At 22.1% G+C, this 16,252-nt stretch overlaps 2 protein-coding genes across 3 annotated transcripts in view; one reads left to right on the top strand and one right to left on the bottom strand.

Annotated features, from left to right (window-relative positions):
- Window positions 1-439: 439 nt before the first annotated feature.
- On the bottom strand, window positions 440-2,914 carry LOC122499884 (replication termination factor 2). Its single transcript, XM_043608454.1, has 3 exons — window positions 2,701-2,914; window positions 1,222-1,605; window positions 440-1,029 (listed from the first exon to the last, which is right to left on the bottom strand). The coding sequence occupies exons 1-3, from the start codon at window positions 2,767-2,769 to the stop codon at window positions 649-651; spliced, it is 834 nt and encodes a 277-aa protein (XP_043464389.1). The 5' UTR covers window positions 2,770-2,914; the 3' UTR covers window positions 440-648.
- Window positions 2,915-3,031: 117 nt separating this feature from the next.
- Window positions 3,032-16,252, top strand: part of LOC122499885 — a 28,343-nt gene continuing 15,122 nt past the window's right edge. Inside the window, exons 1-3 of one of the 2 annotated variants that reach the window (XM_043608456.1) lie at window positions 3,032-3,182; window positions 4,390-4,750; window positions 7,545-7,636. Coding sequence is in view for 1 of the 2 variants with exons in the window: in XM_043608455.1 (XP_043464390.1) it covers window positions 8,573-8,575 (3 nt within the window). In the remaining variant the exon portion in view is untranslated. Of the gene's footprint in view, window positions 3,183-4,389; window positions 4,751-7,544; window positions 7,637-7,937; window positions 8,576-16,252 lie in introns of those variants that run through there. The other variant, XM_043608455.1, reaches the window with a different exon arrangement.

Here is a 16,252-nt window from a genome sequence, read left to right as displayed (position 1 = left end):
TATGAATTTTTTTTAATAATGAAATTTCGTTAATTTTAATCAAAAATTTTGAAAATAATTGAATTTTATGAAAAATTTCTTTCAAGTTTTTAAAATAATCGTAATTTGTTAATAATTGTAATTAAACACATTTACTTATTGAATTTTATTAAAATTTTTAAAAATAATTAAATTTCTCAGAATTTTAACACAATTTTCTAAAATAATTTAATTCATTCAAGAAATTTTATTAAAATATAGAAAATAAATAAATACTATTTAAGGTTTTGACAAAATAAAAATTTCTTTAATTTATTGAATATACTCGATTTTATTGATAAGTGTAATTAATAATTTTACTACTAAAATTCTGTATAAATTTTAAAACGAATTAAGAACAAATGTATATCTGAAAATAAAAAATTTTGTAATTTGCATAATGATAATAATAAATTGAATATCACGTTGCAAGTTCAATTAATATTATTAACTCAATTAACGAAACAAACAAACAATGAATTTTACATTTTAAATTTCACGTTTTAAAATATAATGTAAAATGTAAAATAAAAGTACATGAATAAATCCTACTATTTAAATTCGTAATTTACAAATTTGTAAATCAGTATTTCAATTTAATATTTTAAGTTAATTAGTAAAATTGCTTTTTTAATTGTAGAATGGATTGTAGGTGACCCAATGAGCTCGTGTTTGATCAGACGCCGATTTATGAGATGTGAAAATACTTTTAAACACTTCAGACGCTTTGGGATCTTTTGCAACGCTATAATCCTCTTTTGTTTTATTATATGCGGAATCGTGCACTTGATTCGGAAGTTTTGAACAAGATGCTTGTTCTTCTTTCTTTATTTTCTTCTTTGGTGCTTCAACCTCTTCGGTTGCTTCTTCTTTCTTAATTTTCTTTTTTGACGCTTTCCTCTCGGCTTTTCGAATTACTAGTCGTTCCTCCATTTTTCTGAGATCATCATCTTCGGCATTCATGATAACGACATCGTTTTCCGTAAATGGTTGTTGACACTTGTGACAAATCTGTATCATTCAATTAAAATTGTTAATTAAATTAATTAAACTAATAAAACAATCAAACAATGCATTTTATATTTTATTTTGATTTGTTTATTTCATTTTTTATTTTAGTTTGATTTGCTTATTTTATGCTTTCTTTTATTCTCAAATACTTTCTTTTTTCTAATTGTTTATGAAAAGTAGATAAATACTTACGTTCGTTTTAATTTCCTTGATGGCTCTTTCGCTCATTACACAGCCGCAGGACCAAAGGAAGCAAAATTTAAATTTTCCACTCATTTCCAAACCAATAATGGGACAAATGTAAGGATTGTGTACGCCATCGACGCAGCCATCGCCTTGGTCTACTTTTTTACTGGAGGATGCTGTGTTCGATGTTAGATTCAATGTTTTAACATCTTTTAAATTTTTAATGTGAGTCGCAGTTTCTGGAAGTAAAGAACGATCGAGCAATCCTTCCAAAACTGATTCCTTCGAGTAAAGACGTCCTAATCCACAGGAGACAATTGGAGTTTGAAGTGGTGATTGTCTAATTGAACAATGTTTCCATCTAAACGCTAATTCTGCCTCCTTATCTTTCTGTAAGTAAAAAAAAGATTAAAAATCTTTTTCATATATTTTTTTACATTCGTAAAGAGTAAATAATGGTTATTAGAAAATAAAAAATTTCAAATAATTGTATAAAAACAATTCAATTAAACTTTTTCAAAAAAATTAATTTCAAAATTTAACTATTTATTTTTTAGTTTTTTTAAACTAGAATTCCTCTCTAAATCCATTATTTATAATAATTTTTGAAAAAGTTCTTTGAGAATTTTCATATTCATTTGTTAACAATTCAGTTTTACAAAATTTGAATTATTAGCAAATTCTTTAATTAAACACATACATATTAGAAAATAAAAACTTAAAATAAAATTAAAATAATTCAATTAAACTTCTTCAAAAAAATTAATTCCACAGAATTGTTAGTTAAAAATATGAAAAATTTATAAAAATAATTGAATTCAAGTAAAATTTTTATTATTTATGCAGATAATTAAATTTCAAAGAAGAATTTTTCATTTATGAGAATAATTGAATTCTTACAAAAAATTTTCTGCGAATTTAATAAAAATTTTATTAAATAATTGAATTTCTAAAAGGAATTTAATTATTTATGAAAATAATTGAATTTCTGCGAAGATTTTATTATACTTTTGAAAATAATTGAATCCATGTAAAAAATTTTATTTGTTATGATAATAATTGAATTATTGCGAAAAAATTTATAAAAAATTTGCAAATAATTGAATTTCTGTCAGATTTTTATTATTAATTATGAAAATAATTAAATTTTTGAGTACAATTTTATTAAAAAATTTTCGAAATAATTGAATTCTTTTGGATAATTTTATTAAAATAATACACATATATTAAAAATCATTGAATTGAAGAAAATTTTTAAATATAATTAAAATTTTGCCAATAATTTTTATTAAAATTTTTTAAAATAATTGAATTTTGGAGAAGAATTTTATTTGTAATTTTTCTAAAATTTTCCAAATTATATTGTACAATATACGAAAATCTAAAACGTCTTTATTATTTTTAACAACATTTAAATCTTAAATAAATATAATAAAAACAAAAAACTTATAAACAGAAAACAATATGAAAATCTTTTTTTCTAACCTGTTCTGGCTTCTTTTTCACTCGTACTAGTTCATCTCGACGTGGAATAGTACCACCATCACAACCCATTTTAAAGAAATTAATAAATATTAATATTTATTAATAATTAATATTTATTTAAGTTCTATTTGTTTATCAACAACAGAGATGCGTAAATACAAATATTTTTGACAGCTGACAATGACGTCTACAGACCAAATTCGGCCATCTTGTTTTTAAATGGCCAACAGGCCAACAAGGGCATTTTGTTTTCTTATGTTGGTATTTCCGAGATTTTTAGTATTTTCTTTATCTACTGTTGGCATTCTTGATAGTTACTAGTGCAAATAAAGTCGTTGAAAGATGAAAGTAGAAGAAAACATTATTTCATTATTTTAATTATAAATGTTTAATTCATACGTTTGTTAAGTAAAATAAGTTCTAAATAAACGATAAATTACACCACCTTTTTGGCAATAATAAAAATAAAGCCGTTTATTCAGGTAAAATGACGAATCTAAAATTACGCATCATTTTGAGGTTAGGATGCTCAATATTTTTATTTATTTATTTGTTTTTTTCATATTCATTTTAATATTTACTTATTATTTCTATAAAAATAGTTCTAAAATTTGTTTTTTTTTCACTGTTTATTAAAATTTATAAGTCTTATGTTAAAATATTTTTACAAAATCCAAATATAGCTCAATTGTTTCTTCGGTTATTCTTCATTGTTAGTTTTTTTCTCCTTAACAATAGTTTAAAATTGTAAACATTGTTTAAAAATAGTTGTTGTTTAAAGTTAAAAAATATTATAAATTTTAATGTATTGTTTAATATTTTTAATTCATTGATTGTGCAAATTGTTAAATAAAAAATATTCCATGTCTTGTTGATTCGATGAGATATTGATTTTTTTAAAAAGAATAATAATATAAGAATAATTTTTAATCTTATGTGTTGAATTGCTGAAGATAAATAGTTCAAGTTTCATAGTCAAATTAAAATTAAATAAAATTAAGTGGAAGTTTTTTGACAGTAAATTATACAAGTTTGCGAGAACTCGAAAGTGTCAAGGTTAAGATAGAAATCTGTCCTTCTCGTTATTTTTTTGATAATAATGCAAATTAGTAAATTTAATTCGATGCGAAAAAAGCAGAACATAAATATCAAGTTCTTTAATAAATCCCAAACGTTCTTTTTTTAATTATAATGAAATTTTCTAAATTTAAATTTATCAACTAAGTCATTGTACTCATTATGTATAAAATTTGTCCTTATCTAGTAATAAACAATTTTTATTGCGAGTACGTGAGATACATATTATGCATACTAATTTTCTTTCTTTGTACAGAAAAAATAGTATTCAATATTATCTAAAGTTATGTAATTATTTTACAATGATAGAGTATTGAATATAATTTGCAGAAGGATAAACTATTTTTTTGCAACAATGTAATATAATTAACAAAAAAAATATAATACAATAATGATAATAATTAAATTTTTAAATATAATAAAGTAATAAATATATAAAATAAAATGATAGAAATAGAAATATTATAAAATAATAAATATATAAAATAAAATGATAGAAATAAAAATATAATAAAATAATAAATGAAGAAATAAATAAAATAAAAAATAAAATAAAAAATAAAATAAATGTAATAATAATTTAACAATAATATTCGAATTGATGATTTTTAGGGAACAATTCAATTGCCTCAAAGAAGATGAGGTTTCGCATTGAGGTTTGGAAAAAGTGTTGTGAGGACAGGGGAAAAAATCTAATTAAAAAAATATTGGATACAGAAGAGTGTGAGTAGAGAAGCTGCGGGGAAAAAAATATTTAATGAACAGAGCGTCGGAAAAAAACTACAAACAGTGTAAAAAGGTTCAGAGAACAAAAAAAAGTGAAATAAAAATAAGAGTAAACATGGTAAAAGAAAGTAAAGGATAAAAAATTACATGGAGAATAAACAAGTACAAAGTGAATAAGAAAAAAGTCAAAAGGAAAAAAAATAAACGTCGATTGCTTCTGATGAGACAAAAAAAATGATTTCTTGAGGTATTTAATTAGTTAAAGTTGTAGATGCTGGGTATATTGTAAGTATTCTCTCTTTACATTATTTTTTCCACTATTTACTTTTTTTACGATTTCCTACTATTTGGATGCTTTTTTTATTTCTTTTTCTTTTCTCGTGCCACTAGAATCTACAATTTTTTCTTTTTTTGAGAATTTGCGCACAACTTTAAACCTTCAGTGGTTGAAATTAAAAAAAAAAAATATTTATTTTCTTGAAAATATTCAGAAATTCAGGAATCGACTATTCACTTTGTTTCATTAATAATGTAAGAATTTTATTACTGAATTCAACTTTATTAATCCAAATTTATTAATCTTATCTAATCTTCATCGATTTAAAATTCCCTTGATTCAAATTTTAAACTTTAAAAATTTTAAGTGGTAAAAATGATAAAATAATTAATTAATTTACAAGTCAATTTTTTTTATTTAACAATTTTTAGCACATTTTTGAAAAATAATTCCTCTTTTTATTTTACTAGAATAAAAAACTGATGCGATTCCTAAAAAATTATTTTTGAGCTCGACTTTTTATTTACATTATTTGATTTTAAGAAATAATCAATTGTTTTATCAATAATTTATTTTTGTAATTAAATAATTGAATTCTCGTAAAAAATTTTGATAAGAATTGATTTGAAAAAGAATTTTAGTAAATATTTTAAACATTAGAAGCGTTTTACAAGGAATATTTAGAAACAATTAAAATTCCAAACGTTTTTGAATTTAAATCTTTGAGAATTTCAATTTTTTTGAAAGTGTAATAATATTTAAATACCTATTTATTTAAAAAAAATGATTAATTTATTATTTTTCTACAAAAATACTTTAGTTTTGAATAATTTTATTTAAAGATTCTAAAAAATAATTGAATTTTGAAAAAATCGCAGTTGTAATTTTTAGAAATAATTTAATTTCAAACGGTTTTTAAATTGAAATCTTCGAAAATTTAATTTTAAACGATTTTGAAATTGAAATCTTCAAAAATCTAATTTAATTAAAACAATTTCGTTAAATTCAATTTTTCAATTCTATTCAATTGTGTTCAAAGATTATGAAAAATTCTCGTCAAAATTTTAATTATCTTTATATAAATAATAAAAATCTGCTCTGAAATTCAATTATTTTCAAACATTTTAATAAATTTCTTTGCAAAATTTCAATTACTTTAAAAAATTTTACTCATTTCAATGACTTTTCAAAATCTACTATTTTAATAAACTTTTTCAAAACAATTCAGTTATTAAAAAAAATTTTAATAAATTTCTATACGCAAACATTTAATTATTTTCATAAATAATGAAAATTTCCCAGGAATTCAATTATTTATAAATTTTTTATAAATTTCTTTCCAATAATTAAATTCATCGGTAAATTAATTATACTTAAAAATTATTAATTTTATTCGATACAATTACATTATTTTCATAAATAATAAAATAATATTTCACAGGAATTCAGTTATTTTCAGATCAATTTCAATCAAATTTCTTGATGAAATTCAATTATTTTTACAAACTTTAATAAAATTCCTTGAATTGAATTATTAATAAATTTTTTTTGACAATAATTAAATGATTTTCATAAATAATGAAATGCTTTATAGAAGTTCAATTATTTTTAATACATTTTTAATTGAATTCCTCCATTAATGTAATTGTTCTTCAAAATTTTATTAAAATTCGTCAAAAGAATTCAATTATTAAAAAATTGCTGATAAAATTCTCTATGAGAATTCAATTTTAAGAAAACATTCAAAATTGAATTTTCGTAGAATTTTTTTAGTATGAAAATTGATTTAAAAATTAATTTCAGTTAAAATTTTAGATTGTAAACGCAATATAGCGTGAATTTTGGAAATAATTGAATTTTAAAAAGGTTTCAAATTAAAATCTTTGAAAATTTTAATTTTTCGTACCCTTTTAACTAACAATTGTATAGAATTAATTTTTTTAAAAAAGTTTAATTGAATTTTTTGAAGTTTTTATTTTCTAATAAATATTTAATTGAAATATTTCTGAATAATTGAAATTTCTTAAAAATTGAATTTGTAAAGAAATAGATTTGAAAATTCTCAAAAGAGTACTTTTTCAAAAATTATTATTAAAAATAATTGATTTAATGATCAGATTATGGGAAAAAATTCTAGAAAATAATAATTAAATTGAAATGATGAAAATAACTATGAAGAAGTTACAGTAGCAATATTCTTATAATATAAAATAATGATTTTATCACTAGGGTCATCTTTATTCAATTATAAAACGTGAAGAAATCGATCACATCATGTTCGGTATCTTCATGTTTTATATTTTTTTTTTAATAAAAATATAATATTCTTACAAGTTTGTTGAATCTTAAAAAGTTTTGTCTTTGAAATTTTTAAAAATCTAAATTCCTACAAGAAAAGTAATAATGATTAAATATTTATTTTAAATAGAAGTTATTGATGTTTATTGAAATTTTAAATTATTTAAATTAAATTTTTATGGTAATTCTGATATTCTTTCTCAAAATCAGGGAAATTCATTTAATCAAAATTAATGACAACACTGAATAGAGTAATTTTCTTTATTTATACATTGAATCGAGGAGTAAAACCAGTTTTTTTAGTCGTCAAATTCAATTTTTTGAGAGCAACTTCTTCATCACTTCTTTTCAGTATTTGCGACTTTTGAAACTTTTTGCAACTTTTTTTTTATTAATTAACGAGTGTAAAGTCTATATTAAAATATTTTCATTTTGTTCAGTTTATTTCATTATTATTTTTTTCTAGGTGACGAGAAAGAAGAAGAAGAAGAGGAGAAGGAGAATCTCAGACGCAAAAAGACTTCCTTTTGTGTTCATCTTTAAAAAAAGAAATCAAGGGTAAAAGGAAAAATCTATACTCTTTTTCTTTTTGTTAAAGAATATCGGAAATTTCAGGGTCACTAGGAAATCCTCGTGTGTCATTCTCGCAAAAATCGTTTAGAATACACCCGCAGAAATGGAAAAACGAATTTTCTTTTATTAGGGGAATTTTTCACCCTCATTCTCAGGGGGATAATCCTCCCCCCATTTTTTTACGGTCAGGAATACTGTTCTTTTTTTATCTCTCTCTCTCCTCCTTTGTTTTGTGGCTATAGTTTCGCAACACATTGTGGAAGCGCAAGAGAGTCTTGAAAACGAGAAAGGTCGGAGACTAGCTCGGCAAAATCCGTGGAGTAGGCGAAGTGGCGCGAACATGCCGCGCGGTCGTTCCTCGGCTCCTTTTGCCTCCAACTGAAATATTGCGGCTCAACAATAGACATATAACGACATTGCGCGAAAGCGTCACTTGGCGGCGAAATCATTTTTTTACTCTTTGGGGGAAAAAAGAGAAAAATATTTATTTTTTTTTGGTAAATTTTGCTTTTTTGCCAAGAGGTAAAAAAAGAGAAGAGGGAAAACATGAAAGAGTCGGTAAATTCGTGGATGTATTTTGTGTTTACGTCATAATTTTTGTGTGTGGGACGTGTGTGTCCCTGCACGTTTGGCGTTCTTTTTTTGATTGTAAGCGCGTCGTCATTCGCGAGTCATGAGTTTTTTGTGCGCGATCGGCCAAGTGCCAGCAAAAGTGCGAGAGCTATTGATTTAAGAATGATTCGCGGTTCCCTTACGCACTGGAACGCACGTTGACCGGCTCTTTTTTTTATCGAAGAGATACCGTGAGTGTTGTTCTATATCGTCGTCGAGTGTCGTCGTCGAGTGTCGACCACCACAACCGTGAATAACGGTGCTGTCTCTCTACCCCTTCCCCCAAAAGAACACCAGCAATCGCTATCAATGGTGAGTCTTATAATCAGTGCGTCGTATGTCTACGACGTCATTGCTTGCGTCACCACAAAACACCTCACAAATTTACACACATCATTCATCATTATTTTTTTCCTCGTGAAAATCGTTAATTTTTTTTAAATTCTAGGTTTTTCTTTAATTTTTGCAAAGTAGACTTTTTTCTTTGGAGTCTTTGGACAATTTCATTATTAGATGTAAGATGTTTTTGGTTTGGCGATATTTTAATGTCATTGACATTTTTTGGAGCACGAAAAATTGTCCTGTCCAGTGGAGTCAATGAACGCTCTTGAGGTTGAAATGTTTATCGTCATGGTTACGGAATTGTTATTTCATCAATTAAACGCATTGTTGTTACGTCATATGACATCACACATCTTCTGGAATGATATAATTCATTCCCATTAGTAATTTAGTATTCAGGATTCCTCACAATTTTCTGTCTATGTAGTTGAAAATTGAAAATTTTTATTCAACCACATGTTTTGGTAGTCAAAAAGAAAATTGCACAAAAAAACCCAAATAAATGGAAAGAAGGAAAAAGAATGCAAAAAGTATTTTAAGAAAGTCTATTTCAGAATATTGGAAAAATACTTTCGATTCTAAAAAAAAATTGAGAAATATTTTATCTTTACTATTTATCATTAATATCTACGATTTTTTTTCAAATCTTTTTATTACTTTTCACTTTTTTGATTGATTGGAACTTTGCCGAATATTCAAAAGCATTAGAATTTAGAAGTTTTGTAAATTTTCTAAATTGGAATTTTTTTGAGCATTTTTATTACTTTTTTCTTTTTTGAAACATTGACGAATATTTAAAAGAATTAAAAGTCTAAGAAATATTTTAAATTAAAATTTTTTAAATTATTTTTATTCGTTTTTTTTTTCTTTGAAACATTGCGTAATATTTAAAAGCCTTACAGTTCTTAGAAATTTTCTAAATTAGCATTTGTCAATTATTTTTATTACTTTTTTGAAACATTGCAGAATATTTAAAAGCATTAGAATTCTCACAAATTTTCTAAATTAAAATTTTTTCAATTATTTTTATTCCTTTTTTCTTTCTTGAAAGGTTAAAATATTGATAAATATTTTAAAGCATTAAAAGTCTCAGAAATTTTCTAAATATAAATTTTTTACCTACATTTTTATTAAAAAAAAAAAAATTTTTAATTTAAATTCTTAGAAATTTTTGAAACTTTTTTATTACATTTTTCTTTTTTGAAAAAATTGACGAATATTTAAAAGAATTAAAAGTATAAGAAATTTTCTAAATTAGCATTTTTTAATTATTATTATTATTACTTTTTTGCAACATTGCAGAATAAAGCATTAAAAGTCTCGGAAATTTTCTAAATTAGAATTTAAAAAAGTTTTTTTATTCGCTTTTTATTTTTTAAAACATTGTGGAATATTTAAAAGCATTAAAGGCCTTGGGAATTTTTTAATTAAAATTTTTTCAAATATTTTTGTTAAATTCTTTTTTTTTTGATAGATTGAAATATTGACAAATATTTAAAAGCATTCAAAGTTTCGGAAATTTTCTAAATTCGAATTTTTTAAATTATTTTTATTATACTTTTCTTTGTTTTGAAACATTGCGGAATATTTAGATGTTTTAAAAATTTTCTAAATTAGAATTTTGTTCAAATATTTTTATTACTTATTCTTTTTGATAGAATGAAAAATTGATGAATATTTAAAAACATTAGAAGTCTTGTTAATTTTCTAAATTAGAATTTTTTCGAGCATTTTTATTACATTTTTCTTTTTTGAAACATTGACGAATATTTAAAAGAATTAAAAGTTTAAGAAATTTTCTAAATTAGTATTTTTCAATTATTTCTATTAATTTTTTCATTTTTAAAACATTGCAGATTATTTAAAAGCATTAAAAGTCTTAAAAATTTTGTACTTTAGAATTTTGTTCAAATATTTTTATTACTTCTTTCTTTTTTGAAATGTTGCAAATTATTGAAAAGCATTAAATGGAAATTCTCTAAATTTATATATTTTTTCTAGGAGAATTGGAGGATTTTGCAGAATAAATATTATATAAAAGTGAAGAATATAAAAAGGAGAAAAAAAATTGAATTGCAGGGAAAATATTAAAGTAGTCGATCTTTGCCTTTGACCAGACAGAAATTCTTTTTTTTCTAATTTAAAAAGTTATTTTAAATTTTATACAACTTTTTACAAACAAAAAAAAAATTAGAAACGCAGGAAATAAAAAAATATGACTTTGAACAAAGAAACCGAGTTAAAATTTATGTTTCATTTTTTTCTTCTCATTGCTCTTTGTTAGGAATCGTATTTCATTTTACTTCATTTTGCAATCGAGAATGCAATTAAATTTATTTTTTTTTTGCCTTTTTTATTTTCATTTTACATTTTTTCATATTTACATTTTTCTCTCTATTAATAAACATCATGAGCGAGACTGATAAATTCATCATATTATTAATGACTGAGCATTTCTCTTTCACTGAAAGTTCTCTATTTATAAAGTTCACTTTTTAAATTTAAATTTCAAAAAGAGAATGTAGTTTTTAAAAAATTGATATTCACTAAAGTGCATCCATTAAATTTAAAATTGCACAACCGTGCATTCAATTTGCAAATTTAATCTATTTAAAAAAAAGGAGTAGTAGTATAATTAATCAGTGTACAAAAGACGTCATCAACACGGTAGAACAATTATTTAATCCTTACGCTAATTTGAAGCGGAAAATATTTTCTACGTAAGGTCGTTGTGTAATTTCGAGCAATTATCGTATAATTAAAAATTGGTGCTCATATAAAGAACAAGGAATAATTACAGTAACAATGAAATAAATAATAAAAAACATGTCATAGTATAATAGAACTATATTTAGTGTTTCTTTTTTTTCTTTTCTTAGAGACTAATTATTATTCTTGAATTAATTGATTATCGTTGTGCACAATCGATGAGGCACTTTATACAAGTTGATAAATATTAATGACTAGATGAGAATTTATTTTCTTCTTGATTTTTTACGGGGGGGGGGGGGTAAGAATAAGACTCACTATTTTTGTTTTAATGGAATCTCTTATTCATTTCCTTAATATTTTGAAAATCAATCATGGCGATGCGATAATTTATTTATTTCATTTAAAACTGACGGTACTATTGACTTTTGACATTTAGAAGATATTTTCAGCACTAGTAGTTGTATTTATCTTTACAATTTGTAATATTGATTGTATTTCTATTTTATCTGAGAATGCAGGAAATAATCTAATAGGTATTTACTGTTCAAGCCACGAATTGTTCGACTTTTTTCCTCTATTTTCGGAAAATGCGACTTTTTTCATCGACTTATTTTTAAAAAATGCAACTTTTTAAACTTCTCTACCCAAATATTGTATAACAAAATACTACAGTCGACTCTCGATAAATTTATTTTTAAGGAACAGAAAATGAATTAAAATTATCAAATGTTTTTGAGAATTAAAATTTTTTCAAACGACTAGTCAAATAAAAAATTCATTTTTTGATTAATTTTTGTAATAGATAATTAAACTTTCGAAATATTTAATTAAAGTTTTTAAATAATTGAAATTTTGTAAAATTTTATAGAAAGTAATTAATTTTTTTCAAGTATTTCATTAATATTTTCTGGCCAAAAGATAAATCTTTCAAAAATTATTTTTGTATAATTTTTGTTATTAAATTTTCGAAATATACATTAAACAAATTTTGAATAATAGAAATTTTGTAAAATTTAATTAAAAAGAATTGATTTTTTTTCAACTATTATTATTAAAATTTTTTAAAATCAACTTTTGAAGAATTTTAATTGCAAATTTTGTGAAAATAATTGAATTCTCAAAAAAAATTTAATGAAAAATCTTCAAGTATTCATTTATGAAAATGAAAATTAATAAAAACTAGCTTCTAGAAAATAATATTAAAATTTTTTTACAAAAAAGTAATTTTTAGAATTTTTTTCATTATAAACTTTTAAAATTCAATTTTTTTCAATATTTTCAAAAATATAAATTCAAAAATTCAAATACGTATAGGTACAAAAAATAATACAACTAATAATAATACTTTTTAAAGCAATTTAATTATTTACAAAACAATTTTAATAAAACTGCTCGAAAGAATACAATTATTTTTAAAAATATTAATTAAACTCAATTATTTTCGACAATTTTGATGAAATTCTTTTAAAAAAAGCATTATTTTCAAAATTTTTAATAAAATTCCATAAAAAAATTCAATTACTTTAAATATGCAGATAGAATTCTTCGAAGCAATTCAATTATTTTTATGAACTGTAAAATCCTCCGCAAGAATTCAATTATTTTCATAAATAAGAAAATATTTTGCAAGATTAATAAAATAATAAAATTCTTCAAAAGAATTCAATTATTTTTATAAATAATAAAATGTTTCGGAGGAATTAAATTATTTTCTATACAATTTTAATCAAATTTCTCCAAAGAATACAATTATATTTAAAAATACTATTTTAATTCAATTATTTTCAAGAGTTTTAATAAAAATTCAATTATTTTCAACAATTCAATTATTTTGTAAATAATAAAATTCTTCTGAGAAATTCAATTATTTTCAATACAATTTTAATAAAATTTCTCTAATAGGTTCAATTATTTTTAAAAATTCTAATAAAATTTTTCTAAACAATTCAATTCTTCTCAGAAGTTTTTAATAAAATTCTTTGTAAATTTCAATTATTTTCAAAGTTTTTAATTAAAATTATTTTTAAATATTCCATAATTTTTACGAAATTTAATTAAATTCTTAGAAAAATGTATTTATTTACAAAAACTCTAATAAAATTGTTTAAAAGAATTTAATTTTCTATGAATAATTTAAATATGACTTAATAGGAAAATTATTAATTACAATTAATAAGAAACACGATTATTTTAAAAACTTAAAAGAAAATCTTCATAAACTTCAATTACATTCAAAATTTTCAATAGAAATTATTAAAAAAATCTCCATTATTTTCAATAAAATTGAAATAAATTCTTCTAAACAATTGAATTATTTTAAAAGAATTTCAATTAAAATCTTTCCAAGAATTAAATTATTTTCAATAGAATTTTAATTACATTTTTTCGAAATAATTCAATTATTAAAAAAAAATGTTGATAAAATTCTTGAAATGAATTCAATTATTGTCAAATTTTTTGATAAATACTTTTTGCACGAATTCAATGATTTTCAATCATTGTGGAAATTTTTAATTAAAATTCTTCAAAAAATTACTTAGTTTTTTTTTAATTATACAAAAATTCTTTTAAGAAATTCAATTATTTTCGAAAAAATACATTGGAATATTTTTAAAAATCTAATTCTTAGAATTGTTTTATCATAATTTCTTAAGATTTACTTATCTTCGAACGAAGTAAATTAAATTTTTTTGATTCTTATTAAAATTTTTAATTAATTTTACATTTTACCAAAATTCAATTGTTTGGAAATTTTTTAATTTTATTAATAATTGAAAAACTATTATCATTAAAAAATTATTTACAAATATTTTTCAATGATTAATTTTAAGAGTTTCTTTATTATAATTTTTTAAAAATATTATTAACTTTAAAAAAACATGGGCAATAATTACAGTTACAAGATAAAATTTTAGTTTGCAACACTAAATTAAATAAGTCGACTTTGTCGACTTTTTTCTCTATCTTAAAGTTAATCCAACGCCCAACTGTTTAAAAAGAAATTCTTTTATTTTTTTTATTCAATTTTCATAATATTCTTAAAAATTGTTTATAAAAATGTATTTTACTTCTACTATAAAATAAGAATATAGCGTGTGAATTTTATCGAAGTAAAAATAAATTGGATTTCGTAATTTTCATTTTATTTTGAAAATTATATTTTCAATCTATTAATTGAAGAATTTTCTTTTGTACACTGATCAGATTTTTAATACAGATTGCTTTCACAATATTCTCGGTTGTAAAAGCAATGCCTTTGTATCATTAGAGTATTTTCTTTATGGTCAGACAAAGAGCGAAAATAAATCGATTTTCCTTTCTGTAACACGACTTCCATGTTAGTAGTCTTCTTTTGATCATGGAAAAGTGAAACAAAAAATTATTTATTCTTACCCAGAGAATAAATTACTTCAACATGTATTTTAAATTTCTAAATTTATTTCTGAATTCAAAAAAGTGTTTGTACCTATAAAATAGAAAAGACGGTTTTTTAATTATTTTTTTCGATTTTTATTTATGTAGCTAATTTTTAACAAATACATTTTTTTAATTAAGTAATTTTCTTTTAAATTCACTGTTTAATTAAATTATGATAATATTTTCTAAAAAGAGAACAGAAATTGATTTTTTTTCTGCTTGCTTCTCGACTAAAATTAAAGGATAATTATTTTTAATTATCCAGATCAGATTAAAGGGTTGTTTAACTTGTATCTTTAATATAGTGTGCTAAAAATAAAAATAAAGTGGTTCAAGTGAATGACTACCTGACCTCCTAAGAATAGCTTACCCGAAGTAAAGAACAATCCATCCCTTATAAATCTGCACTACGTGCACAGAATTCGCTTTGAGAGTTTTCTAAATTGGCTTGTGGGGTGGAATTAAGAAATCGATGGAACCACGATATTACTTTTTCTCTGATTAAACTCGAAAGTTAGTGACCCGTTCTTCAAGTTTCGAAACTTTTTTTTTCCACTCTCCGATCCATTCTCTGACGATAGAAAGAGATGTTATTCAATTATTTTTTTGCCATCGCGAGAATTATGAACGTTACCTCAAGCTTCACTTTTTTTATTCTCGTATTTTTCACTTTTATCTTCTTTTTATCTAAAAATATGAAGGTGAAAAGAATATTTATTCTGCAATATTTTCCAAGATATTCTTTAGAGATATTTTTGCAATATTTTTTCGGAAATAAATAATGGAGAAAAATACTTAAAATTAGAAGAGTATTTTTCATTATATATTTTTTTTTGTCTGAAAATATTATATTATTTAATAATTTATTTATATATGTTTAGGGGGATTTAATAATAATCGAGAAATTCTGTTCTCACGAAAAGTTAGAGTTTTTTTTATTCCAAATTGTTCTACAACTCAAATTGTCGTGTCAAAAGTTTGGCAATTAATTTGTAAATAGAGAGATTAGTCTTTTCCTGAAATTAATTCCCCTGGAATTTTTACAATAACAGCAAAATTAGAAATTTTATTTAAAAAAATATCAAATTATTAAAAATCTTAAATAGTACCTATATAAATTTTCTTTTTCAATTTAAAAAAATTCATATAATTAAAGTTACAGTTGCATTTTTTTGGAAATAAGTCCAACTTTTTGATAAGAATTAAAATTTGAGAAAAAATTTCAATAAAATAAATTTTATTTTCACACTTTAAAAAATTATTTTTAAATATTATTGTATTTTTAGAGAAATCAGAACTAAACATTTGGTAAATAATAATTAAATTTTAGAAAAAATTTTATATTTAAATAATTAAATAGATCGTAGATCTTTGTGATAAGAATTGATTTGAAAAAGAATTTCAGTTAAAATTTCAGAAAATATTTCCAGAATTGAAAGAATTGCAGTTCTAAATTTTAGAAACAAATTTCAAAAGGTTTTACATTGAAAGAATTTTGAATTTTGAATTCTTGGTGCC

This window comes from Leptopilina heterotoma, unplaced genomic scaffold (assembly GCF_015476425.1).
Source record: "Leptopilina heterotoma isolate Lh14 unplaced genomic scaffold, ASM1547642v1 Lhet_177, whole genome shotgun sequence".
Classification (NCBI taxonomy): domain Eukaryota; kingdom Metazoa; phylum Arthropoda; class Insecta; order Hymenoptera; family Figitidae; genus Leptopilina; species Leptopilina heterotoma.
The sequence above is the reverse complement of the archived record's forward strand: the minus strand, read 5'-3'. Positions and strand labels throughout refer to the sequence as shown.